General features: G+C 39.9%; 1 protein-coding gene across 16 annotated transcripts in view; it reads right to left on the bottom strand.

The window, feature by feature from the left end:
- Positions 1–25,812, bottom strand: part of LOC105477391 (RUN and FYVE domain containing 3) — a 103,395-nt gene that overhangs the window by 63,916 nt on the left and 13,667 nt on the right. Inside the window, exons 1-2 of one of the 16 annotated variants that reach the window (XM_071093477.1) lie at positions 21,562–22,665; positions 1,210–1,263 (exon numbers count right to left, since the gene is read on the bottom strand). The exons of 11 other annotated variants lie outside the window; for them this stretch is intronic. In XM_071093477.1, coding sequence (XP_070949578.1) covers positions 1,210–1,263; positions 21,562–21,739 — 232 coding nt within the window. In that variant the 5' untranslated portion in view covers positions 21,740–22,665. Of the gene's footprint in view, positions 1–1,209; positions 1,264–8,853; positions 9,034–21,561; positions 22,666–25,812 lie in introns of those variants that run through there. 4 more of the 16 variants (XM_071093486.1, XM_071093479.1, XM_071093487.1 and 1 more) reach the window with 4 other exon arrangements.

Raw genomic sequence — 25,812 nt, 5'->3', positions numbered from 1 at the left:
AAAGGAAAAGAGATGACACTCAGGATTTCAGAATTCACACATTCAAAGGCAAGTGCTGAAGCAGAAGATACTCTTGGGCATCAACAGAGGGGAAAGCTGCCTTGATTTTGTTTGGTATGACCAGATCTACTGAGGGTAGTACTTACCCCGGGTCTGATTAAGGATATCAAGAGGTTTAAGACAATCTCTGTTCTCAAGGAGTTTACCCTTTAACTAGGTTGATAAACACACAAGAATTAGAGAATAAGTAAAAAGTCTTCATTAAGCTCCAAGTTCTGCAGGAGCAAGTGAATGGAGAAAAGAATGTGGGCCAAAGCTGTCAAAGAGTAAACTGTGGAAATCCTATAAGGACTGAAGGGTTGGCAGGTGGCACACCTGCCATAGGCACAGGAGGGGGAAGGGTGTAAATACATGAGATGTCACAGGAACAAAGTAGGAGAGGAGGACGTGGCCAGAGAAAGGTCAGTCTGGGCAGAGTGGTGGATGTTTATGTGTCAGGGGTGTGTGTGCTAAAGCAAAGTGGGAACATGTAAAATGATAAAGTAGAGCCAAATCTCAATTTTTCTATTTTTAGTATAAAATGTTTAAATCACCCTGAGCTCCCTACAGTTAGCTGCCTTGATACAGAAGAAACACTGATTGGTTTGGGGAACCTTTCCACATTAGAACATACATGCTACTTTAAAAAGATAATCACACCATTTCACGTTTCAGTCTTTTGCATGAAGAAGAAAAAATTAACAAAAAATAATTATACCAGAAAGGAATGCTATTACATGACAAAGCTGAAAGTGTGTAATGTCATGGAAATCTACAAATCAGAGCAACATTCCAGGCTAAACACTAGATTCCTGGGATCTGTTTGCTTTTGGCTGCTGTGAAATTCACAGAAATACACATACATATATTTATATAAGTAATAAAATTTACACTGTCTCAACAAGTGAAAAAACAGCCATAGCAAAAGCTCGATGTAATCTTGAAATAATGTCCCTTTTAAACATGTTATCAGCAAATATCTTTAAAAAGCAACATAAACATACATTGACACTATTTTACTTGGAACGAAAACAAAGATTTCCCACTTATTGCCATGGGAAATAAAACCTAAAACTGACATTTCCTCTTATGGAAAACAATTAAAAGGTGGTTAGAAAATTTTAAAAAGCAAGGAAAAAAAAAGCTGAAAGATGTTGGTGTGGCACGCACCTTCTGTATCATCGCGCATTTGCTCCACCAAATCTGTCAAATCCTCCCAAGAGTCTTTGCAAACGGCAAAAAGAAAGGAAAAGAAAGATAAAATGTCATGCAAGCCCAGAAAGAAAAGTGCTATTAAAAACAAGATTTCCATAGGGATAACTGAAAGGGAGGTTCCTAGAATTCTTTCTACTTATCACAGCGATTAACAGTGACAAGGGCTGGGACTACAACCAAATAAGCAGAGATAGCAACTATGGTTATTAAATATGTTTCAAAGCTAAGATTAGTAATTTCAAGGTTTCAAATAAAGGGAAACAAAGATGCATATCCTATTAAAAAGCAACACAGATTTTTTTTCCTATTGAAAATCAACGGCTCTTTGTATTCTAAGTGTAGGCAACATTAATCTAATTCAACATTTATTTTGATCACTTCAGGGAACTGAAACGTATGTGCAATATATTTCTTTTAGATTCAGGACAAATATTATGATGCAAACTAGTGACTTTTCTTAAAAAAAAAAAAATCCAAATACTTTTTCCAACTCCCCCTCCCCCAATTCTCCTTCCCCAAGTTTGAAGATACACAAAATAAATCACATATAATTCAATAAAGTCAGATGTTTATTCAACGCACAGAACTAGCAGGATCTGAGACAGTGACCTACAATCAAGCACATTAATATTTCTGCAGGAAATATTCAGATTAAGTAAAATAAAGTCTATAAATAGCCTCAAGTAAATTCACATCATGTTTTATCACCAAATAAGTTCAGACAAATTTATGAAAAATGCTTTTTGTTTCCAGAGTTTTTCTTTTTTTTTGGAATTCGGTATCTATATATGTAAACCAAATGGCAAGTGTCTCATACAGAAAAAAAAAATACTGTGAGTTGGCTACTATTATTTTATAGTAAATTGGTGCTGAAATACATTATATATAGACATATTTGCACAAGTCATTTTCAGGTACAATCCTTTGACAATATAATGTGCCACAAATCTATACTGTGTAGGATTACAGATTCATGAGAATGGACTCTTACCATTCACATTATTACTTTACAGACTTGCTGTGACCTTGCAAAAGTCAATAGAGGGAATATTTTCATTTAGTTCTTTATTGTATTTAATTAGAAACTCTATTTGTCACCTACTAAGATAAAAGCCTACCTTATTAAAGCAAAAAATATATATATAAAGAGCCTCCAAGATTTGTATGGAAAAATGCTCTGGAAAGTGAATTTCTAGGTAGGAATGTGTGGTAGATACCAGGGATCTCTGATTTTTCCTTGGGCATGTCCCATCTAGAGCATTTTTCTGTTACAACCAGACATATTTTCTGTTTTCTTCTTAAAACAGAGATTAAAGTTTTAAGTATCAGAGTGATGTAATTGATTTAAGCGAACTTTTCTCCCCTAGAAAGTAAAAGGTCTATCTTTCCCATGTAAGTTGCTCTCCACTTTACCTTGCCATGCTCAGGACTTTACTACAATAGGTATCATGCCATTCTTTTATACCTCAAAGAAAGATTTGTGAAAGATTTTTAAAAATTGTACCTTCTAGAATATGTTCATATTATTAAAACAACAAAGAAATGCTGAGTGGACTGTAGCATGTATAGTGCCAAGCAACTGGTCATGAAAGATTGCGACCATTACTTCATTCCAAAAGCCTGGATTAAATGGTTTAAAATGCTGTACCCAACAAAATTTGGTAACTGTATTTTTGAGATACATACAAATATCGTTTTTTTTTTTTCAGTCAAGAGTTAAGAGAGACAAAACCAGGCCTGGTGGGCTGAGGCAAGAGGATTATCTGAGCCCAGGAGTTTCAAGGCTGGCATGAACAACATACTGAGATTTTGCCTTTTTTTTTTTTTTTTTTTTTTTGAGACGAAGTCTTGCTCTGTAGCCCAGGCTGGAGTACAGTGACATGATCTCAGCTCACCGCAACCTCCACCTTCCAGGTTCAAGCAATTCTCCTGCCTCAGCCTCTAGAGTAGCTGGGACTACAGGCGCACACCACTGAACCCGCCTCATTTTTGTAATTTTAGTAGAGACGGGGTTTCGCCATGTTGGCCAGGCTGGTCTTGAACTCCCGACATCAGGTAATCCTCCCACCTTGGCCTCCCAAAGTGCTGGGATTACAGGCGCAAGCCACTTCACCTGGCTGAGACTTCATCTCTTTAAGGGAGGAGGAGGGGGAGAGAGATATAGATGGATACAAGGCTGGAATTGTATAAGGGCACTGAATTAGGAAGCATAGCTTATTTAAGATTTACTTAACTAATTTCTTAACTATCATTCTGTTTCAGGTCTAAGAATGAAAAAATCAATAGACTAATTATGTAGCTCTGAAAAGATTTAAGCAGGTGGCACTGTAAACATCTACCCTTAAGGTACATAGTGACTCAATGATGGCAACAGTCTCGTCTGGTAGAACGGGACCCTTGCCCCTCTTGTACTTCTTTTTTCTCTGGATGAGGCAACTGGCTGAATGAAGCTCCTTTTCTACAAAGAAGTGCTTGAATGGGCTCAAAAAATGCTTCCCCTTTGTTTATGTATCCATGGTTGTGAAATCTCTTCTTGAGGTAGCCTTTCTCTAGCAGTATTGCTATAGGCAACCAAGTGACAGATTTTATAAGGCCTGGGGGTTATTTTGTCCCCTTGAGACAAAGTGTCTTTGATTTACAGTGTTAATTTTTAGACCTGTATTAGTTTCTTAAGGGAACACCTTTCTGAAGCCCCAAACACAGATACATCACATACATCTTTGAAGGGCTATTGTGAAAATAAAATCTAATACATTTAAAGTACTTAGCAAATCATAGGTACTCAATGTCAACTTTACACTTACACTGGATTTCTCTAAGTATATTTGCCATAATTATTCAAAGACAATAAAGTGAATGGAATTTTAAAAAGCCAGCTAAGCTAAATATTAAAAACAGGAAAAAAAATAAGTCGACCTAAAAAAACCAAATGACAAGTTAACAGCTGAGGTGCTATTAAACTAACCATAGTATTATTAGTTTGGTAACAAAGCAATTGTCATATATTAATTTTCATAAATGCTTTGAGGTTTTGTTCTAATAATCTAGAAATTTAGGCCAAGGCCTACTTTCTCCCCCAAAATATCAGCAAAAAACAACAACAACAACAAAAAACGACAAATAGCCCTAGAAAAGGTAACACATTAAGTCATTAACACTTGAGCCATTTAAATTTTACTGAGGCTGGGTGTGGTGGTTCATGCCTGTAATCCCAGCACTTTGGAAGGCAGAGGTGGGAACACTGCCTAGCCGGTGAGTGTAAGAAGAGCCTGCTCAATATAGGGAGACCAAGCTATTTGAGAGATCGAAACAGGAGGATCACTTGAGGCCAGTAGTTTGAGGCTGCAATAAGCTATAATCATGCCATGGCACTCCACCTGGCTGACAGAGTGAGATTCAAAAATAAAGTAATATAAAATAAAAATAAATAAAATAATATAAATAATAAAAATAAAATAATATAAATAATAAAAATAAAATAAAATTATTGAGCATTTATGGTGAGCAAAAGACTTTACTAAGGCAATAGAAGTTAAAAAGATGAAACATCCGGCTGGGCACGGTGGCTCACGCCTGTAATCCCAGCACTTTGGGAGGCTGAGGCGGGTGGATCATGAGGTCAGGAGATCAAGACCATCCTGGCCAACATGGTGAAATCTTGTCTCTATTAAAAATACAAAAAATTAGCCAGGTGTGGTGGCGCGTGCCTATAGTCCCAGCTACTCAGAAGGCTGAGGCAGGATAATTGCTTGAACCCGGGAGGCAGAGGCTGCAGTAAGCCGAGATCGTACCACTGCACTCCAGCCTGGGTGACAGAGCAAAATTCCATCTCAAAAAAAAAAAAAAAAAGAAAAAGAAAAACCCATAGACAATGCCCTTGAGATCTAAATAACTATGACACAAGGTTTAAAAGGAATTAAGGCTGGGCGTGGTAGCTCACGCTTGTAATCCCAGCACTTTGGGACGCCAAGGCAGGCAGATCGCTTAAGTCCAGGAGGCGACCAGCCTAGACAACATGGCGAAACCCTGTCTCTGCCAAAATTACGAAAACAATTAGCCAGGTGTGGTAGTGCATGCTTCTAATCCCAGCTACTGAGGAGGCCAAGGCAGGAGGATTGCTTGAGCCTGTGAGGAGGAGGCTGCAGTGAGCTCAGATTGTACCACTTGCACTCCAGCCTGGATGACAGAGTGAAACCCTATCTCAAAAAAAAAAAAAAAAAAAAAAAAAAGGAATTAATAGGCTGAGCATGGTGGCTCCCGCCTGTAATCCCAGCACTCTGGGATGCCTAAGTGGGCAGATCACTTGAAGTTAGGCGTTCAAGACCAGCCTGGCCAATATGGTGTAACCCTGTCTCTACTAAAAATACAAAAATTAGCTGGGTGTGGTGGTGTGTGCCTGTAATCCCAGCTATTCAGGAGGCTGAGGTAGGAGAATTGCTTGAACCCAGGAGGTGGAGATTGCAGTGAGCTGAGATGGTGCCACTGCACTCCAGCCTGGTTGACAGAGCAAGACCCTATCTCAAAAAAAAAAAAAAAAAAAGAGGAATTAATATTAGTCACATAAGTGAAGATAAAACAGATTCTTAGGTGAGCAGCTAGGTGACACTAGAAGGCTAAGGAGGACCAGGCCTGATGGGGAGTGAAGGATGAGGAAAGGAAGCCCTGACCAGTAGACCCTTTGCTCTCATGCTGGAATGGCTATGCTGGCAGAGATAACGTCTCTAAGATACTTTAGCTGGGAAGCTGCTGTCCACAGGACTGGACACTGTGGGATTCTCAGACAAAATGTAGTAAATCTCATATATACTCTAGCTTTATATCTCTATAAGAAAGAAAAAGGAAATCCCCGCATGCAGCTTTTTCATCCCAAAAAGCAAATTCTAGCAATCTTAGAAAAGCATGCAGTTTCTCATTGCACAATTAAGAGTAAAAACTCCCTTCTGCTTAGAATACTACTGTTAGCTTAAAAAAAAAAGTAGAGAAAGTAGTATCATGAGGTTTTCAGCTGCTGAACCAACTGTCTTGAAAACCACAGCTGTATCCTTTGGAAAGTTCAGATGTTAATATAGCATGAGAAAAATGCAACCAACTGCAGCAGGAAAGACAAAACCAAGCTTTGATGAGTAGCTAACATGAAAGTTTATGATACCATGCTATTCAACATTTGTTTTAATTGTTTAAAGTAGCTTGGCAATATGTATAAAAATTAAAAACTAAAAATTGGTAAAATATTCAAGTTATACACATAACAATTTTTCCAAAACTGTCTTGGGTAGAAAAATTTAGAAACAACCTAAAAAATGCCTGTAATAAAGAAATAGTCAAAGAAATTATGGCACATTCAGGCCAGGTGCAGTGGCTCACGCCTGTAATCCCAGCACTTTGGGAGGTCAGGGTGGGTGGATCACCTGAGGTCAGGAGTTTGAGACCAGCGTGGCCAACATGGTGAAACCCCATCTCTACTAAAAATACAAAAATTAGCCGGGCATGGTCGCGGGCGCCTGTAATCCCAGCTACTTGGGAGGCTGAGGCAAGAGAATCACTTGAATCCGGGAGGCGGAGGTTGCAGTGAGCTGAGACCATGCCATTGTACTCCAGCCTGGGCAACAAGAGCAAAACTCCATCTCAAAAAAAAAAAAAAAAAAAAAGAAAGAAAGAAAAAGAAAAGAAATTATGGCACATCCAACAACTGAAGACATTAAACAAAATGATACAAATTTCAATTTACCCACATGGAAAGATATTGCAGAGGAAAAAAGGCAGGTCACAGCACAGGTGTGGTATGATCTTACATACATACAATTTTGTGAGTTTGCAAGTAAACCTTCAGTGTATACATTGAAAAAGAGAATCTGATATTAAATCTTAACAGTGGTTATCCCTAGGAGTATTAGAAATGTAGGTGCATTCTATTATTTCGTATTTTATACTTTTCTGTATCTTGTGACTTACAATGCAAATATATCAGCTCTATAAAGTTGTTTTCATTAAAAATATCTATACATAATAATGTTAAAGACATTTTTTCGTTTCTTTGTATTTTTTTGAGACAGGGTCTCAACTCTGTCACCCAGGATCACAGCTCACAGCAACCTCGACCTCCCGGGCTCAAGTAATCTCACCATCCTCCCCTGTCAGCCTCCTGAGTAGCTGGGACCACAAGCATGCACCACCACATCCAGCTAATTTTTTTTTTCTTTTTTTTGAGACGAAGTTTTGCTCTTGTTGCCCAGGCTGGAGTGCAGTGATGTGATCTCATTTCACTGCAACCTCCACCTCCTGGGTTCAAGCACTTCTCCTGCCTCAGCCTCCCGAGTAGCTGGGACTACAGGCGTCTGCCACCACGCCTGGCTAATATTTTGTATTTTTAGTAGAGACAGGGTTTCACCATGTTGGCCAGGCTAGTCTCAAACTCCTGACCTCGGGTGATCCACCCACCTTGACCTCTCAAAGTGCTGGGATTACAGGCATGAGCCACAGCACCCAGTCGCACCCAGCTAATTTTTAATTTTTTTGTAGATACAGGGTTTTGCCATGATGTCCAGGCTGGCCTTGAACTCCTGAGCTCAAGCAATCCACCTGCCTTGGCCTCCCAAAATGTTGGGATTACAGGTGTGAGCCACCACACCCAGCCAATATTTTCTTCAAAAACATTGTTTTCAACACACTGACATACAATTTTCAGAATATTTAATTATGATGAAAAATATATAATTACTTAGCAGCCATTTGGGGAGAAGTCTTTTTCACTGTTCCTCTACACATGTGCTTCTAAGCTCATCAAATACTTCTATTTGTTCTCTGGAAAAGCTCAAATACCAAAAATTGCAAAGGAACAGATTTTAGTATTTATAGCCCTGTACTCAAAAGCACTTCATAGTAGTCACAGTTGACTGGTGGGGACTAGAGGAACCACAATGAAAAAACATGCCCAATTGTATACTCTCCACCTCCCCCTCAAGAGGGGCACCACCAAAAAAGCAAAATGCAGAACAAGCTATTCAAGAGTACAGAGTACTGTGGATGCTCTCAAACGACAGCACTTGCTCTTTCCAACCAGATCTTGGTTGGTACCCAGGCTTAGGAATCTGACAACGTGAATTCTGTTCTGAGTTCTATCACTGAGCGGCAGTTATCTTATCTGGCACAGCATTTCCTTTTGGAAAATGATTCATATTTCAGTGATTAGTTTAGGACAAACGACTTTTGGGTGTTAGAAGCTGATAACCCAAAGAAGAATTAATGTGAGTTCTGTTATGAAGGGCACAAATTAAAGATTAAAGTAGAAGCTCTGTTCCACGAAAATTCAGAAAAGGCTCACCAATAGAAGAAAAGACTGTAAGGCACTATGGTTAATGACAGTGCACTGAAGCCAACGCCAGTGCAGGAGTATGAAGGAGATAGGAAGAAACTGAAAGTAGCCCTGAAACAGGAAGGAAAAACTGATTTTATGCGGATTATGTTACGGTCAGGTCAGAGGCAACATGCAGCTCTTTTGTGGTTTAGATAGGAACTGGCATACAAGTACAGAGCTACTGATATTTCTCACCCAGATTTAGAATTTTACAAAATCCTAGAAGCTAAGTCGGTAAAACTTACCTTGAAAGGGTGACTAGCCAGGTTATTTTCAGGGCAGAGCAACAAGAAGGGATGAACCTTGTCCAAGAACTTTGTCCCATAGGCTTCTGAGACTGTATTAAAAGCTACAACCTTCTCACTTCGAGAAGTTCACTGAGACTGCCTTCTGAACACATCATCACAGCTTGGAGAACCTGACAGTGTAAATCTAAGGCGGACTGCACTGGTGGCAACAAATGTTTCTGTAATCTCACCAAGGGCCAATTACAAAAGGGGGTGTGCCACAGTGAAAGCAAAGAATAATAACACAATTCTGTGAAAAAGAGAATCCCAATGACTCAGGTTTTATTTTCCAAACACTTAGGAAAGGAATCAATTAAATGCTGTAAATCCTTCTAAATCTAGACACTGTGGGGCCCCCCATACACTGCAAACAGCTTTTGAACAGCTAAGAAAACAAAGCATGCCAGTAAATAAACACAGGTCTGTGAAAAAGCTCAAAATAAAATGCCTAATAGAAATCTTAAAAAATTATATTGGAAATTGAATCTAAAGCAGTAGCCCTGCTGTGAGGCAAATGTTCCCACTCACAGATGTGTGAAATTGTCATAGAAGGTACTGATATATAATACAAATATCTGTTGGATGGATGATTGCACACCCGTTAAATTTTCATAAAGTTTTTTCCCTTGAAAAAGGAGCATTTGTTTTCATATTAGAGTAATATGTCCTCTTGTAGAATATTTGGGAGATATAAAGAAACATAAAGAATATTATAAAAATCACCTGTAATTCCACTATCCAGAGATAATCAATTTTTATATTTTTGATATATTTCCTTTTACTTGTGTTTATGTATACCTATGCTTAAAAAAATTGTGACTATAGTAAATATGCAGCTTAAGAGATAGCTTTTAAAGTTATATCCAAACATTACCCTATACATCAAATATCATTCCACAATAATTTTTAGTGTAAGGTGTTCTACAACTTATTGAATAATTTTCCTCTTAGGCTATTTAAGTTGCTCTCAAGATTGTGTTACAGGAAGTCAGAATACTGTGATAAATATACAGTACATACATAAACTTTTTGTTTGTACCTCTTATTATTTCCTTAGGATACGTGTCTGGTACAATTACTGAGAATTAATTTTTTTAGGGTCCTTGATTCACAATGATAAAATGATTTCTATAAAGGATGTACCAATGCACATTCTCACTAGCAGAGGCCCCAAGTCGTCCCATATTGTCATCAATACTATATATTATCATTATTATTATTATTTTTTTTTTTGAGACGGAGTCTCGCTCTGTCGCCGGGGCTGGAGAGCAGTGGCCGGATCTCAGCTCACTGCAAGCTCCGCCTCCCGGGTTTACGCCATTCTCCTGCCTCAGCCTCCTGTGTAGCTGGGACTACAGGCGCCCGCCACCTCGCCCGGCTAGTTTTTTGTATTTTTTTAGTAGAGACGGGGTTTCACCGTGTTCGCCAGGATGGTCTCGATCTCCTGACCTCGTGATCCGCCCGTCTCGGCCTCCCAAAGTGCTGGATTACAGGCTTGAGCCACCGCGCCTGGCCAATACTATATATTATTAATATATATATTTAAAACCATAAATTACATTATTCTAACTTATATTTTCCAAATAATATATAGTTGGTCCAGAATGAGATTAAAAAATTGAAAATAAAGAAAACATTAGAAACCATAAATTAAATTGTGTGTAATGGAGGAAGACAAAGTCTTTTATTATTTATTTATTTAGAAATGGAGTCTCGCTCTGTCGCCCAGGTTAGAGTGCAGAGGCGTGATCTTGGCTCACTGCAACCCCCGCCTCCTGGGTTCAAGCGATTCTTCTGCCTCAGCCTCCCGAGTAGCTGGGATTACAGGCGCCCACCACTGCACCCAGCTTTTTTTTTTTTTTTTTTTTTTTTAATACTTTAAGTTCTGGAGTACATGTGCACAACGTGCAAGTTTGTTACATAGGTATACATGTGCCATGTTGGTTTGCTGCACCCATCAACTCGTCATTTATATTAGGTATTTCTCCTAATGCTATCCCTACCCCAGCCCCCAGCCCCCCGACAGATCCCCGGTGTGTGATGTTCCCTTCCCTGTGTCCATGTGTTTTCATTGTTCCACTCCCACTTATGAGTGAGAACATGCGGTGTTTGATTTTCTGTCCTTGTGATAGTTTGCTCAGAATGATGGTTTCGAGCTTCATCCATGTCCCTACAAAGGACATGAACACATCCTATTTTATGGCTGCATAGTATTTCATGGTGTATATGTGCCACATTTTCTTTATCCAGTCTATTATTGATGGATATCTGGGTTGGTTCCAAGTCTTTGCTATTATGAATAGTGCTGCAATAAACATACGTGTGAATGTGTCTTTATAACAGCATGAAAATTCTTTCTTTTAAAATGGTTTTATGGAGTAATAGGGAATCACTGAGTTCACCAGAAGTTTGTTGGATATCTACCATAAATAGTACACAGTATTATGTGGCCTTCTGAAGAATGCCAAAGAAAAGGTTTGCCCTGAAGAACTTTCTATATAATTTCAGAAATAAGGAATCCCATACATTAAATAACTGGAGAATGATTCCCAGCATATTCAAACACATGTCCCAGACGCTACCCAGTGATTCAGGACATGAAAGGTATGAGATCTGTTACAGAAGGACTTGTAGATGAAGGGAGTCAGGGGTCCATTACCCTTGATATAACACTAGCATGAAGAATCACAAGTTGGAATAGTAAAACAAAAAGAATAATCAGGGTTTTACTGAAGCACAGTCTGACTGGAACAGGTAAGTATGCTGAAAAGGAGTTTGAAAAAACATTGAATAAAAAAAAAATCATCCAAAGAAGGGCATGAGAATGTTTGGCTAAAAGAGTAATGGTTATGTATTACAATGTAACGAAATAGTAGCTACTATTTCAAACAATCTGTAATGGCCAACATTACTGCTATCCCAAACTGCTTTTCAGGCTAAGCGCGGTGGCTCATTCCTGTAATCCCAGTACTTTGGGAGGCTGAGGCGGGTGATTGCTTGAGCCCAAGAGTTCAAGACCAGCCCGGCCAACATGGCAAAACCCTATCTCCATTAAAAATACAAAAATTAGCCAGGCATGGTGGTGCACATCTGTAGTCCCAGCTACTCGGGAGGCTGAGGCAGGAGAATTGCTTAAACCTGGGAGGCGGAGGATGCAGTGAGCCGAGATTGTGCCACTTTTCAGACTGGGCAACAGAGCGAAACTCCGTCTCAAAACAAAAACAAAACAAAACTGCTTTTCTTATTGCTTTTGTACATCTGCTTCAGAAAGCTAAATTTAGCATATAGAGATGTCACTTGCCAGCCAGGTCAGTTTCAGCAGTGTACTATTTTTGCTGTTTGGTAGTATATGCACAATTATGTAAATATTTTCATTTACTTTATAAAAGTGAGCGAAAAGAGGAAAAAGAAAACAAGTGGACAAAAAGCTCAGTCTCCACTTTAACAGACGGCAATCACTGGCCGGGCATGGTGGTTCATGCCTGTAATCCCAGCACTTTGGGAGGCTGAGGTGGGCAGATCGCCTGAGGTCAGGAGTTCGAGACAAGCCTAGGCCAACATGACGAAACCCCTTCTCTACTAAAAGTACAAAAATTAGCCGGGCATGGTGGCAGGCACCTGTAATCCCAGCTACTTAGGAGGCTGAGGCAGGAGAATTGCTTGAACCCAGGAGGCAGAGGTTGCAGTGAGCCGCGATCGCGCAACTGCACTCCAGCCTGGGCGATAAGAGCGAGACTCCCTCTCAAAAAAACAAACAAACAAACAAACAAGATGGCAATCACCAAGCCTGTCCCAGCTGGGATGCTTTTGGCCTTATCTGGATGCTCACTGTACTTAAGTTGCCAATGCTGTGTTCAATTGTGTATAAAACTTCTGGAAATACGTCATCAGAGACTGGGAAGAAGACTCCTCCTATTAAATGCAGGCCTATTGTTGGACTTGCACTCTAGAATTCTGAGACAGGAGTGTTGTGTATGAGTTGAGCCATTGGTTGTCTGAGTTTGAATCCTGCCTCTACCAGTTATTACATCCTTGAATGTCAGTTTATTTTACTTTTTTAAATTTTTGAGTTGGAGTTTCACTCTTGTCACCCAGGCTGGAGTGAGTACAGTGGTGCGATCTCGGCTCGATGCAACCTCTGCCTCCCGGGTTCAAGCGATTCTCCTGCCTCAGCATCTCAAGTAGTTGGGATTATAGGTACCTGCCACCACGCCTGGCTAATCATTTTTTTTTTGTATTTTTAGTAGAGATGGGGTTTCACCATGTTGGCCAGGCTAGTCTTGAGCTCCTGACCTCAGGTGATCCACCCGCCTCGGCCTCCCAAAGTGCTGGGATTACAAGTGTGAGCTACTGTGCCTGGCCAAATGTCAGTTTATTTGTAAATTGGGGTTAATAACTATACTTAGGCTCAAAAGATTGTTGTAAAAATTAAATGAGATAATACATTTTTAACACTTGGAGTAAATAATTCCTGGCAGAAAGTAACTAATCGGGCCAGACGTATATTTTATTGCATTCAACTGATCATCTGTGCATCACCTCTCAATGTCAGATTCCTCATCCCTAAAAGAAGGTTAATAGAAAAGCACATATTTTGGTAGGGGTAGGGTGAGGTGGCTCACGCATGTAATCCCAGCACTTTGGGAGGCCAAGGCGGGTTCAAGGAGTTCAAGACCAGCCTGGCCAACATGGTGAAACCCTATCTCTACTAAAAATACAGAAATTAGCTGGAAATGGTGGTGGGTGCCTGTAATCCCAGCTACTTGGGAGGCTGAGGCAAGAGAATCACTTGAACTGGGGAGGCAGGGGTTGCAGTGAGCCAAGATTGCACCACTGCGTTCTAGCCTGGGTGACAAGAGCAAGACTCCGTCTCAAAAAAAAAAAAAAAAAAGGAAAAGAAAAACACATATTTCTTGATAACTGATAACTCATTGATTTTTTAATCAATTATTTTCTTATTTATAGAGGTTCAAGAAAGGACAATGCTAAAACTTGAGTTTAAGCTACTACTAATGTTCATCTTTAGTGTGTCTGATAAATAACTTGTTTAGACTACTCTATAAAGTTAGATATAAAAATATAAATATAAAATAAAATGGCAATGTATTTAAGAATATGGCTTAAACTGCTGTGGCTCCAGCTACTGATTCATGAATAACTACTAACATAAATAGCTACCATTTACAGGGTGCTTTACATTAATTATCTCATTTAATCCTCCTAAACTCTCAAGTAGTTACTATTAATATTCCCAGTTAAGAGGAGAGAAAAACTCAAGCATGGTGGTTCACATCTGTAATCCTAGCACTTTGGGAGACTGAAGTGGGCAGATCACTTGAGGTCAGGAGTTGGAGACCAGACTGGCCAACATGGGGAAACCTCATCTCTACTAAAAATACAAAAAAATTAGCTGGGTGTGGTGGTGTGCACCTGTAATCCCAGCTACTCAGGAGGCTAAGGCAAGAGAACTGTGTGAACCCAGGAGGTGAAGGTTGCGGTGAGCCGAGATCGCGCCATTGCACTCCAGTCCAGGCGACAGTGTAAGACTCTGTCTCAAAACAAAACAAAAAAACTCAAGCATGAAGGGATAACTCGTGCAACATCACATGACTACTGAGTAGTGGGGTAAGGAACTGAATCCAGGTCCAGGTCCAAGCCACAAAATCCATACTTTTAACCACTATCCTATATTATCTCTAAATTAATGACCATCACAGTAGCCAAAACACCAATTGTCCAATCGACCTCATTATTGTACTAATTCCTTTACTGTTCTCAAATATACCCCATATTGAGAGCGATCAAGTTTTCCATAGTCTAATTAATATCCACCCAACTCTAAAGAGACTCATTAGGTATTCAGCAGATTTCTTCAGTTATTTTGAATTCTGTGTCAAAATTCTACTTAGAAATTTCCAAAACTCAAGGTCTCATTTAAAAAAAAAAAAAAAAAAAAGTAATTTCCAAATCTCCACAACAAATATCCTTTTGTAATCGGAAAAAAGTCTTATTTTAAAAATCCAACTTAGCTTCACTTTAAAAAGCACACAAAGGGCCGGGCGCGGTGGCTCAAGCCTGTAATCCCAGCACTTTGGGAGGCCGAGGCGGGCGGATCACAAGGTCAGGAGATCGAGACCACAGTGAAACCCCGTCTCTACTAAAAATACAAAAAATTAGCCGGGCGCGGTGGCGGGCGCCTGTAGTCCTAGCTACTCAGGAGGCTGAGGCAGGAGAATGGCGTGAACCCAGGAGGCGGAGCTTGCAGTGAGCCGGATAGCGCCACTGCACTCCAGCCTGGGCAACAGCGTGAGACTCCGTCTCAAAAAAAAAAAATAAATAAATAAATAAATAAATAAATAAAAAGCACACAAAAATTATTTTAAATTGCAATTTTTAACTTGCCTGCCACTCAAACCATATAAATATCGAAAAAATGATAACAGACAGTAGGAACGTGGAATAAAAAAGAAAATAGACCAAAAGCTGGACATTTAGTTTAAGAACAAGGAATGGTACTTAGATCATAAATTCTATTAAAAAAAAATCTGTCTGAAACACTTTACAGAGTAAAGGCAATATATGCAAAATAACATTTTCTCTTTTGAAATACGATACTAGTGCTGTCTTTTAGGCTAATTTCAATTTACAGACGGTCCCCGGCTTATGAGGATTCAACTTACGATATTTCAACTTTACAACGGTGAGAAAGTGATATGAGTTCAGTAGAAACCCTACTTCAAATTCTGAATTTTGATCTTTTCCCGAGCTAGCAATATGCCAGGTGATCCTCTCTCACGATCCTCTCTCAGCAGCCGCGAGCTGCAGCTCCCGGTCAGCCACATCATCCTACTCAGCCACATGATCAGCCTCAGATCAGGGTAAACAACCAATACGCTACAGGGTACTGTGCTGCCAGATGCTTCTGTGCAACTGTTGGCTAACTTAAGTCTTCTAAGCATGTTTAAGGCAGCCTAGCCTAAGCTATTTAAGCTATTAAGTTTGGTACAGTAGGTGTATTAAATGCATTTTCATTTTATGGTATTTTCAACTTAGGATGAGTTTCTCAGGACATAACCCCATCTTAATTCAAAGGAAATCTGTAATCACTTGAGACAACAAATGAGTCAGGATTTCATTCTTTAAAAATTCTCTTTAAAGTGTCAAAACTTTTACTAACATATACATTTCTAATTAGGTAAACTTTTTAAGGGTAAATGTGTTATAAACTGAGCCATAGCTATAGTTGGTTTTGTCGTTAAACATTCAATAATATTGAAGGTAATACTATAGCCTGCCCTTCATGTATGTGGACATGTGTATACATAACATGTATTGGTGAATTTCTTTAAAAAAATCTTTTTTTTTTTTTTTTTGAGACAGAGTATCACTCTTGTTGCCCAGGCTGGGGTGCAGTGGCACAATCTCGGCTCACTGCAACCTCTGCCTCCTGGGTTCAAGCGATTCTCCTGCCTCAGCCTCCCAAGTAGCAGGGATTATAGGCACCTGCCACCATGCCTGGCTAATTTTTTGTAATCCCAGCACTTTGGGAGGCCAAGGTGGGTGGATCGCCTGAGGTCAGGAGTTCAAGACCAGCCTGGCCAACATGATGAAACCTTGTCTCTACTAAAAGTACAAAAATTACCCAGGCGTGGTGGCACCTGCCTGTAATCCCAGTTACTAGGGAGGCTGAGGCAGGAGAGCTGCTTGAACCTGGGAGGTGGAGGTTTCAGCGAGCTGGGAACTTGCCACTGCACTCCAGCCTGGGCAACAGAATGAGACTCTGTCTCAAAAAACAAACAAACAAAAAAGTTATTATTTTCCTGATCCTAGAATTATATGTAACTTGTTTTGAGAATGTTACTCCAAGAAATTCAGATACATATGAGCATGTGACTTTAAAAAAAATGGCAAAAATAAAACATATCACTTCATCTCAGTAATACCACTTCTGAAATTCACATAATGATGTTTAAAGGTCTAACTGAAGTGTTCTGCTTCCATTCTTGAGAAAAACAGAGAACACATGTTCTCTAAAATTTTCATGGTGCTTTAAAAGTTCCTTTACTTTGAAATTCTACATACTTCCAACATTGCTTTGGTTAAAAAAAAAAAGAGAAGAAGAAGAAAAGAAATCCCACTACGCTTTCACAAACTAAAAAAAAAAGTCTCTGAGAGATCATTTCAATGGCAGTACATGTTTCTCTAAATTAAGAAAATGCACAGTGAATTTTCTATAAACAAGGCTGCTCCTCTAGTGCTGACATGGCACAAGCAAAGTAAGAAAGTAAGCCACATTCTCACATCTCTGAATGTCCATTTAAGTCTCACTCCTTTTATCCTCACCCCTGCCTTTCCATGTGAGGATTCCAACTCTTAATGGAAATTAGGGTACAGACTTAAGCCAGGATATGTAATCTGGAAAAGTGTAAATCTGATTAATGCTTCTGTGGAGCCCGTGGAAGGCTTAATTGAAAGAATGATGGGCGGGGCGCGGTGGCTCACGACTGTAATCCCAGCACTTTGGGAGGCTGAGGCAGGCGATCACCTGAGGTCAGGAGTTTGAGACTAGCCTGAACAACATGGAGAAACCCTGTCTCTGCTAAAGATACAAAATTAACTGGGCATGGTGGCGCATGACTGTAATCCCAGCTACTCAGGGAGTCTGAGGCAGGAGAATCGCTTGAACCTGGGTGGCGGAGGTTGCAGTGAGCCGAGATGGCGCCATTACACTCCAGCATGGGCATTAAGAGCGAAACTCTGTCTCAAAAAAAAAAAAAAAAAAAAAGAGGGCGGGCGCGGTGGCTGTAATCCCAGCACTTTGGGAGGCCGAGACGGGCGGATCACGAGGTCAGCAGATCCAGACCATCCTGGCTAACACGGTGAAATCCCATCTCCACTAAAAAATACAAAAAACAAAAACAAACAAACAAACAAACAAAAAACTAGCAGGGCGAGGTGGCGGGCGCCTGTGGTCCCAGCTACTCGGGAGGCTGAGGCAGGAGAATGGCGTAAACCCGGGAGGCGGAGCTTGCAGTGAGCTGAGATCCGGCCACTGCACTCCAGCCTGGGCGACAGAGCAAGACTCCGTCTCAGCAAAAAAAAAAAAAAAAAGAATAATGGTAGCGCTTTTGTTAGTCACAATCTATTAAGCATCAAGAACTCAAATTTTATCTTCCTTCTCCATTCTGTAATGGTAAAGGGAACCCAGCTTCTGCAGCCAGAAGTTGGAGAGTCATCCCAGGCACCGCCTCACCTTCATTCTCTAGCCACCCAGCCCTTCAGTCATCGGGGACATTCTACTTTTCCAAGGATTGTTCCTTTTGTGTTCACTCTCGCTGCCTTAATTTGAGATTGTCATCTCTTACCCAGACCATTTTAATAGTTATAGTTAGGGGTCCCTGAGAGCTTATATTCTTCTGATCCATCCGCTAGACTGTTGCCAGAGTGATCATTCCAAATACAAATCTTATTTCATGTTACTCCCAGATATAAAGCACCAGTAGCTTTTCATTACAGAATCAAATGCAGGCTTTTCAGTATGAATAAGAAGATTTCTACAGTCAAGCCCCTGCTTATCTTTCCAGCCTTGCTCCCTGTTGTGCCAAACAGAAGCCCACTGTGCTCCTGTTTGCTATTCCCTGGCTGGGCCAGCTCACTATGTACTGTTTGAAATGTCCTCCCTATGTTGGTCTGGTGATCACCTCGTTACCTTTTAAGGTCTCACTTAATGAAGCCTCTCCTGTGGAATCAATCACAGGACTGTGATTTCCCTTTAGAGGAAATCTATTTGCAATTAAACTTGTTGTAGATTTGCTTTTGGCTTTTAAAAATAGGGTATATAAGCCGGGTGTGGTGGCTCACACCTGTAATCCCAGCACGTTGGGAGGCCGAGGCGGGTGGATCACCTGAGGTCGGGAGTTCGAGACCAGACTGACCAACATGGAGAAACTCCGTCTCTACTAAAAATACAAAAAATACAAAAAATAGCTGGGTGTGGTGCCACATGCCTGTAATCCCAGCTACTTGGAAGGCTGAGGCAGGAGAATCGCTTGAACCCAGTGGGCGGAGGTTGCAGTGAGCCAAGATCGTGCCATTGCACTCCAGCCTGGGCAACAAGAACAAAACTCTGTCTCAAAAAAAAAAAAGTATATAAAACAAAAGAGAGATAATCTCATTGACCACCAATAAGCATTGAGATAATGAAGTGAATGCTTTTTTTCTCATTTATTTAAGGGTTAAAGTAGGCAGAAACTCTAGGTCCAGGCCTGTACTGTGGACTGCTCAGTGAAGGGCCAGGAACTCTGGTTTTAAGAAAATAAAATGTGGAAGCCACAGAGCCTCTATTGCTGAGTACATACGGTCGGTCTACATCATTTTAAGAGGGAATATTATGCTTTTTGCCTATTTTCTTTTGTAGGAGTAAGGAGACTTCACTCTAGGATTTGGGTGGTCACATGTTTTTCCCTCTATGAATCAGCCCGGAAAGCAGTCTGAATACTTCTGCGTCCAGACATCAGGAGTTTCATTTTGTCAACAAGGTGAGATTCACATAATCATAGGCCTGGTGACCACCATTTAAATGCTTATAGATAAATTAAATATAATAACTGTCAGTGGTATTAACATAAAAGTGGATTATTTCTTGGGACCAAATGACTATTTAAATATCTAGAGTTTGGTAATGGAACAAGAAAATAATACTCATAGGCTTTCATGGGCCTATACTTTCTTTATTTTCATTTCTAATTATTTAAAATAATGGCTTTCTTGCCCAATTTAAAGCAAAATTCTAAAATGCACTATTAGCATTTCTCTCTTTTCTTCCAAATCCTCTATAGTTGATTAAAGGTCTTGGAAACTCTGTATTCATGATTTCTTTAATCAGTAGACATACAATTTATTGCTTAGGTTATAGCTCTCACACATTTTCCATACTGAGAAATGTGTTGCTAGAGATTTCTCTATGAAGAATTCAAATGACACTGCCACAAACGCTTACATGAACCAAACAGCTCACTTTTGCTTATCCGTAGGAATATTGCTCCAAAAACATATATTCGAAGTGCTAAAATTGTTAAAAATTATTTTTGAGACACTGATAAACTAGATTTCATAATAAAGGGAATATTTCATATTGTATGACTCTCAAAATGGACGGGAACACATTTTTTTCAAACAAAATATGTAAACTGAGGCAGTTGCCAGAAGACTTCTTGGTAGCCTTCTAAAACTGTATTTTTCTTCTGTCAAGACTTTTAAAGCTTTGGAGGCTGTTTTAAGTAGTACTGGAATTGTTGGATGCAACGATGTTTTGATGAAAATACAGAATAAATAATAATAAAAAATAAATAGTACTGGCATTGCATGGAATTTCAGCTGATGTCTTATAACTTGTGCACATAACGAAACTTACAGCCAAAGAAAGCTGTCCAATTAACAAACCAATTGTTACAAGATGCAAAGGGTCTTAAAAATCACTTAAACATTGTTCTTAAAGACACACCCAAAATGACTGCTTTGTGTTCTGTGATATTAACCATCCCTAAAACTTTATCAAGGCTAAGGCTGACTGGGAAGATAAAATCCTTATCAAACACAATGGGCAAACTCTGAGTCATGATAAGATTTCAACTCAAGGTCAAAGGCAGAGAATCACCTTTCCTAACCCCACCTGCTAGATACAATTCACCTATGGTCTTCTTTGTCTTGTCGATGTGCCTAACTATCAGGCAGATGTTTATAAAGAATTTCTCCTCACATGCAAGCGTTTTTGTTTTCATCAGTATAAGGACAGAGAATAAACCCTAGCTAAGAAGCCACTGTATTAAAAACAAAATAATTTGTAGCTATGACTCAAATAAATCTTTCTGTGGCATTAAGAGAATTAAAGGGTAGAAGCAGAAAACCTCTCATAAATTAGGAAAAGTCCAGGAAAAAAGTCACAAGTCAAGAGATCACAAAGATCTCAGAGGTACTGACAGTGGAAATCTCAAATGGATCATAAGAGTTACCACAAATAATTTATAAAAAGCAATGGCCAATAGATTCCAATATTACCATTCTATTGTAATATATAGGGATCCCATATTAATCATATTTAACCTTTCCAAGGCATTATGCTGAAACTTATTTTCTCATCTAACCTAATAATCCATATTGTTAAAAAAGAGATTTTATCAAATCTTCCCTAGATGTCATAACCTGCTTAACATTATATCTTCATATAATGGTGAGGATACCCTGGTGTTTCTACTGTATTCATCATGTACAATCCTATAATTATACTCATGTTGTGTTAAGTTAGTGTTATAAATCACTACAATTTCATATATGAACATTTTCATATATGAACAAAATTAATAGCTTTATTGATTAGAATCAGATGTGATAAGTGACCTCAAATGTTTTCTTTAGAGGCTTAAAGACAAAGAACTCTAAACAACTATCCAGCGTCTTTTGAAAGGATACCTCAAGGGGCAGGAAAAAAATTATTTTTCCCCCATGAGCAAGAGGAGGCGAGCTGGGTAGTAAGTAAGGATGCAAGGTTTTCAGGACTGTTAACAGTTGAGAGTGTAGGTTTTTTTCTACCTCTCCCTGATCCTCCCAGCCCTCCCCCATAACAATGAAGATGCTGGTGAGGCATTAGCGGGCAGGATCTGACCATACCTTCATGGGTAGGCTCTGGGTCAGGTGTAAGTGAGATGTCATCCAGCTCTCGCAGGCAGAGCCATTCTCCATCCATGGACACTCGGAATTTGCAAAGGTAGATGGTCTCCATGGCAGCCTGTGTGATCTTGTCAGTGGTGGGGGTTGGCATATCGGTCGGAGGCGTCAGAGCAGACATGATGACTCAGCTGGGACCACAACACACACACAGACACACACACACACACCCCACAAAAATAAATACAACCTCCTCACCAAAAAAACCCAATACAAAGCTCTGAAACAAAGCTTTCAGGAAAAGGGTGGAGGAGGTTTAAAAAAAAAAAAAAAGGAAAAATACCTTATAGTTTAAGAACAAACTGCTCAAGATAAACAATTCTACACTATCTTATAGACAGTTCCTACCACATAGCAAAATAAGATGATGCTTGTCTTCTCCCAGCTTCCTCTCCTTTTATCTTCCTTTCCCTGCCCCCCACCTTTTTTTCAGCAGAGCTATAGGCTTTAAATCCTGCACAGCCGATGCTGCCTTAGCTGGCTTTAAAAATCTGGCCTCGATATGAATAAGTGAAAAATCCTCCTCCTTTGTGCAGAAAAAAATATAAAAGAAAAACCTGAACAAAAAATAAACCTATATTTTCAGTGTAGCTTAAAAAAAAAAATCCTGAGCTGCAGAAATCACTTCCAGGATCTGCTCAGATGAGATGGGATGCTGAGTTCTCATAGGATTGGCCGTGCGCAGTAAGCAGGGTGTTGACCAAAATGGCTGACTAATGAACTGAACTGAAAATTCAGGCTCATGTGACCAGCTGCTCTGAACGTAGGGCAAGCAATTCCCAGGATGCTTTATAGATGCTGCTGATGCTGGGAGAGCAATTAGGCTTCTCTCTCTCATCCTGTACAACCCACTTCCAGACTCTGCTAGTCAAACTGTGATCAGACATAACACAATGCACATATCCTCATCAATTCCTCTTACTTTGGGATCAAGGACTGAATAAAAGGAGGACAATCAATACTGGATAATAATCTATAGTAAAGACGGTGAAGGAGGCAGTTAGATTAATTTAACAAGCACATAATTCATCTCTTTTATTCTTATCTACAAAGCTATTAAAATTATTTACTATGCTAAACGTTATGTTTTAAGAAAAGCTAAAGCATAAAAAATTGAGGCTCTCAGAAGGAAAAAAACCAAAAAGATAAAAAGAAAAGCTAAAGCAGATTTTCAATTTATATATCTTATCCTTGGGCATTTATAATTTCCTTCTCCAAGGTACAAAACCTGACCTTTTAGGTTAGGCAGAAATGTAAAAAAAACCTTGAAGTTAAAAAAGTAAAATCTTTCCCGATTAATGGCAATTCCCCCCTTTTTGATTTTGTTGTATTTACCAAGTTTATACCAAGCATAAAATAGGTTTCTTTCTTTTTCTTTTTCTTTTTTCTTTTCTTTCTTTTTTTTTTTTTTTTTGAGATGGAGTCTTACTCTGTAGCCCAGGTTGGAGTGCAGTGGCACGATCTTGGCTCACTGCAACCTCCACCTCCTGGGTTCAAGCAATTCTCTGCCTCAGCCTCCTGAGTAGCTGAAATTACAGGTGCCCACCACCATGTCCAGCTAATTTTTGTATTTTTAGTAGAGACAGGGTTTCACCATCTTGGCCAGGCTGGTCTTGAACTCCTGACCTCGTGATCCACCTGCCTCTGCCTCCCAAAGTGCTGGGATTACTGGCATGAGCCACCGTGCCCAGCCTTAAGCATGAAATATGTTTCTAAGCAGAAGATTAAACCATGCTATATTTTAAAAATCCTCCCATTCAATAACATACTGAAGACAATTATATTTTCTTAAATCAACACACACACACACACGGCCCCATATTATTCAATGAGGCATTTATACCTTGGTAGCAAAAGGGCAGGTACTTGCTTTATGAACTACATAAATTACAAGAAGAATAACAATTTTCTTTGAAAATGTTTTGGACACTTGAAAGAAAGTGTTTGTTTTTGTCTTTAAGGGTTTCAATTTTAAGGAGGAACATACAAATTCAAGAAATATGACCTGAGACTATTTATTCCTTTCTAGGGATTGTTATCAGAGGGACATCTTAATTTAGCTAATTTCTGAAAACTAAAAAACTTCTGCTTGAATATTCTTAAAATCTCAAATGCTTCATCCTAATTTGAGACTGAACTGAAAGAAAAAAAATGCTAATAATCAAATTCTGTAGAGAAACTGGCATTTTCACATTGTTAGGAAGAGGGGCCGGATGGCTGGGCACAGTGGCTCACGCCTGTAATACCAGCACTTTGGGAGGCATAGGCGGGCAGATCACCTGAGGTCAGGAGTTCGAGACCAGCCTGGCCAACATGGTGAAACCTCGTCTCTACTAAAAATACAAAAATTAGTTAGATATGGTGGCATGTGCCTGTAATCCCAGCACTCTGGGAGGCTGAGTTGGGTGAATGGCTTGAGCTCAGGAGTTTGAAACCAGCCTGGGCAACATGGCAAAACCCCGTCTCTACAAAAACAAAAATTAGCAGGGTATGGTGGCGCACACATGTGGTCCTAGCTACTTGGGAGACTGAGGTGGGAGAATCACTTGAGGCCAGGAGGCAGAGGCTGCAGTGAGCCGAGATTGCACCACTGCAGTCTAGCCTGGGAGACACAGTGAGACCCTGTCTCAAAATAAAAAAAAAAAAAAAAAAGGAGGGTATACTGGCACAATGTAAGAAGGCATATATATAGGCTTATTTATAATTGGGGAAAATCAGTAAGTTACTAAGGAAAGCAAAATACTTCTGGTTTTATATCTATCTCATTCTCTCTTATCATCACCCTACATCTAGACCCAGAGCCATTCATTCATTCATTCAACAGATATTCACTAAGAGATGCTCCACATGGCAGGTAGTGATCCAGGCACTAGGCACGCAGCAGTAAGACAGGAACACCTTTTCCAGGAAACAGAGTTTTCATATCCAAATACTGAAAACAAGCCTTCATTTAACACATTCTCATTTAATTCAGTTCAATTCCTTTCTAGCCAAAAATATTCCCATATTATATATTAATAAAGGGAACAGTTTATAGATTCACTTTATATCATGCAATACTTCAAAACATAGTAAGTAGTCATTAAAACCTTCAAATTACATGGGACATTCCTGGAACCACAACTCCAAACAGCCCTAGCTAGCTCTCTGTATGTGTGATATCAAAACTCTAGATCACTGATATGTTCTTAAAATAGAACAAGGAATACATGAATAAATCTGAATGCCATGTGATTGCCTGGGGTCCAAAACCTGAATTCGGCCTTGTCACAAACCATGACAATCTCTTCACCCCAGTAAGGATTTACTAACTTGAACAGATCTCGACAGATTGCAACATACCAACACTACAGGAACATCAAGGTTAGTAAGCAAGAAACTTGATTAACATTCCTTCAGAAGATCCATCCCACCCTGCCTCTCTCCAGATAGAGGACACAGAGAGGCAAGCCCAAAACAACTAAAGTTTTTGGCAAGGAAAGAAAAACATGCCTGTGTTGGTATCCTTCAATTTCCCAGATCTACCAGTTTGAGTTGTTAGCAGCCATTTCAGAAATAAGACCCAGGGGTGGACAAGAAAACCTGTACTTCTACGCTGTTCTTTAGGTAAAACACCACTGAGTCTTCAGCACGAACAGGTATCCATTGTTTATAGGCAATGAAGTTACTATGAAAACAGTACTATTTGTAGAAATTTATAAAAACAATTCTATAGCCAGGCGCAGTGGCTCACACCTGCAATCCCAGCACTTTGGGAGGCTGAGGTGAGTGGGTCACCTGAGGTCGGGAGTTCAAGACCAGCCTGACCAAAATGGAGAAACTCTATCTCTATTAAAAATACAAGCCCGGGCGCGGTGGCTCAAGCCTGTAATCCCAGCACTTTGGGAGGCCGAGACAGGTGGATCACGAGGTCAGGAGATCGAGACCATCCTGGCTAACACGGTGAAACCCCGTCTCTACTAAAAAAAAATACAAAAAACTAGCCAGGCGAGGTGGCGCGCGCCTGTAGTCCCAGCTACTCAGTAGGCTGAGGCAGGAGAATGGCATAAACCCAGGAGGCGGAGCTTGCAGTGAGCTGAGATCCGGCCACTGCACCCCAGCCTGGGCAACAAAGCGAGACTCCATCTCAAAAAAAAACCAAACAAAAAAAACAAATTAGTTGGGGGGCGTGGTGGCACATGCCTGTAATCCCAG

The sequence above is a fragment of the Macaca nemestrina genome, chromosome 3 (genome assembly GCF_043159975.1).
Source record: "Macaca nemestrina isolate mMacNem1 chromosome 3, mMacNem.hap1, whole genome shotgun sequence".
NCBI lineage: Eukaryota > Metazoa > Chordata > Mammalia > Primates > Cercopithecidae > Macaca > Macaca nemestrina.
The sequence above is the reverse complement of the archived record's forward strand: the minus strand, read 5'-3'. Positions and strand labels throughout refer to the sequence as shown.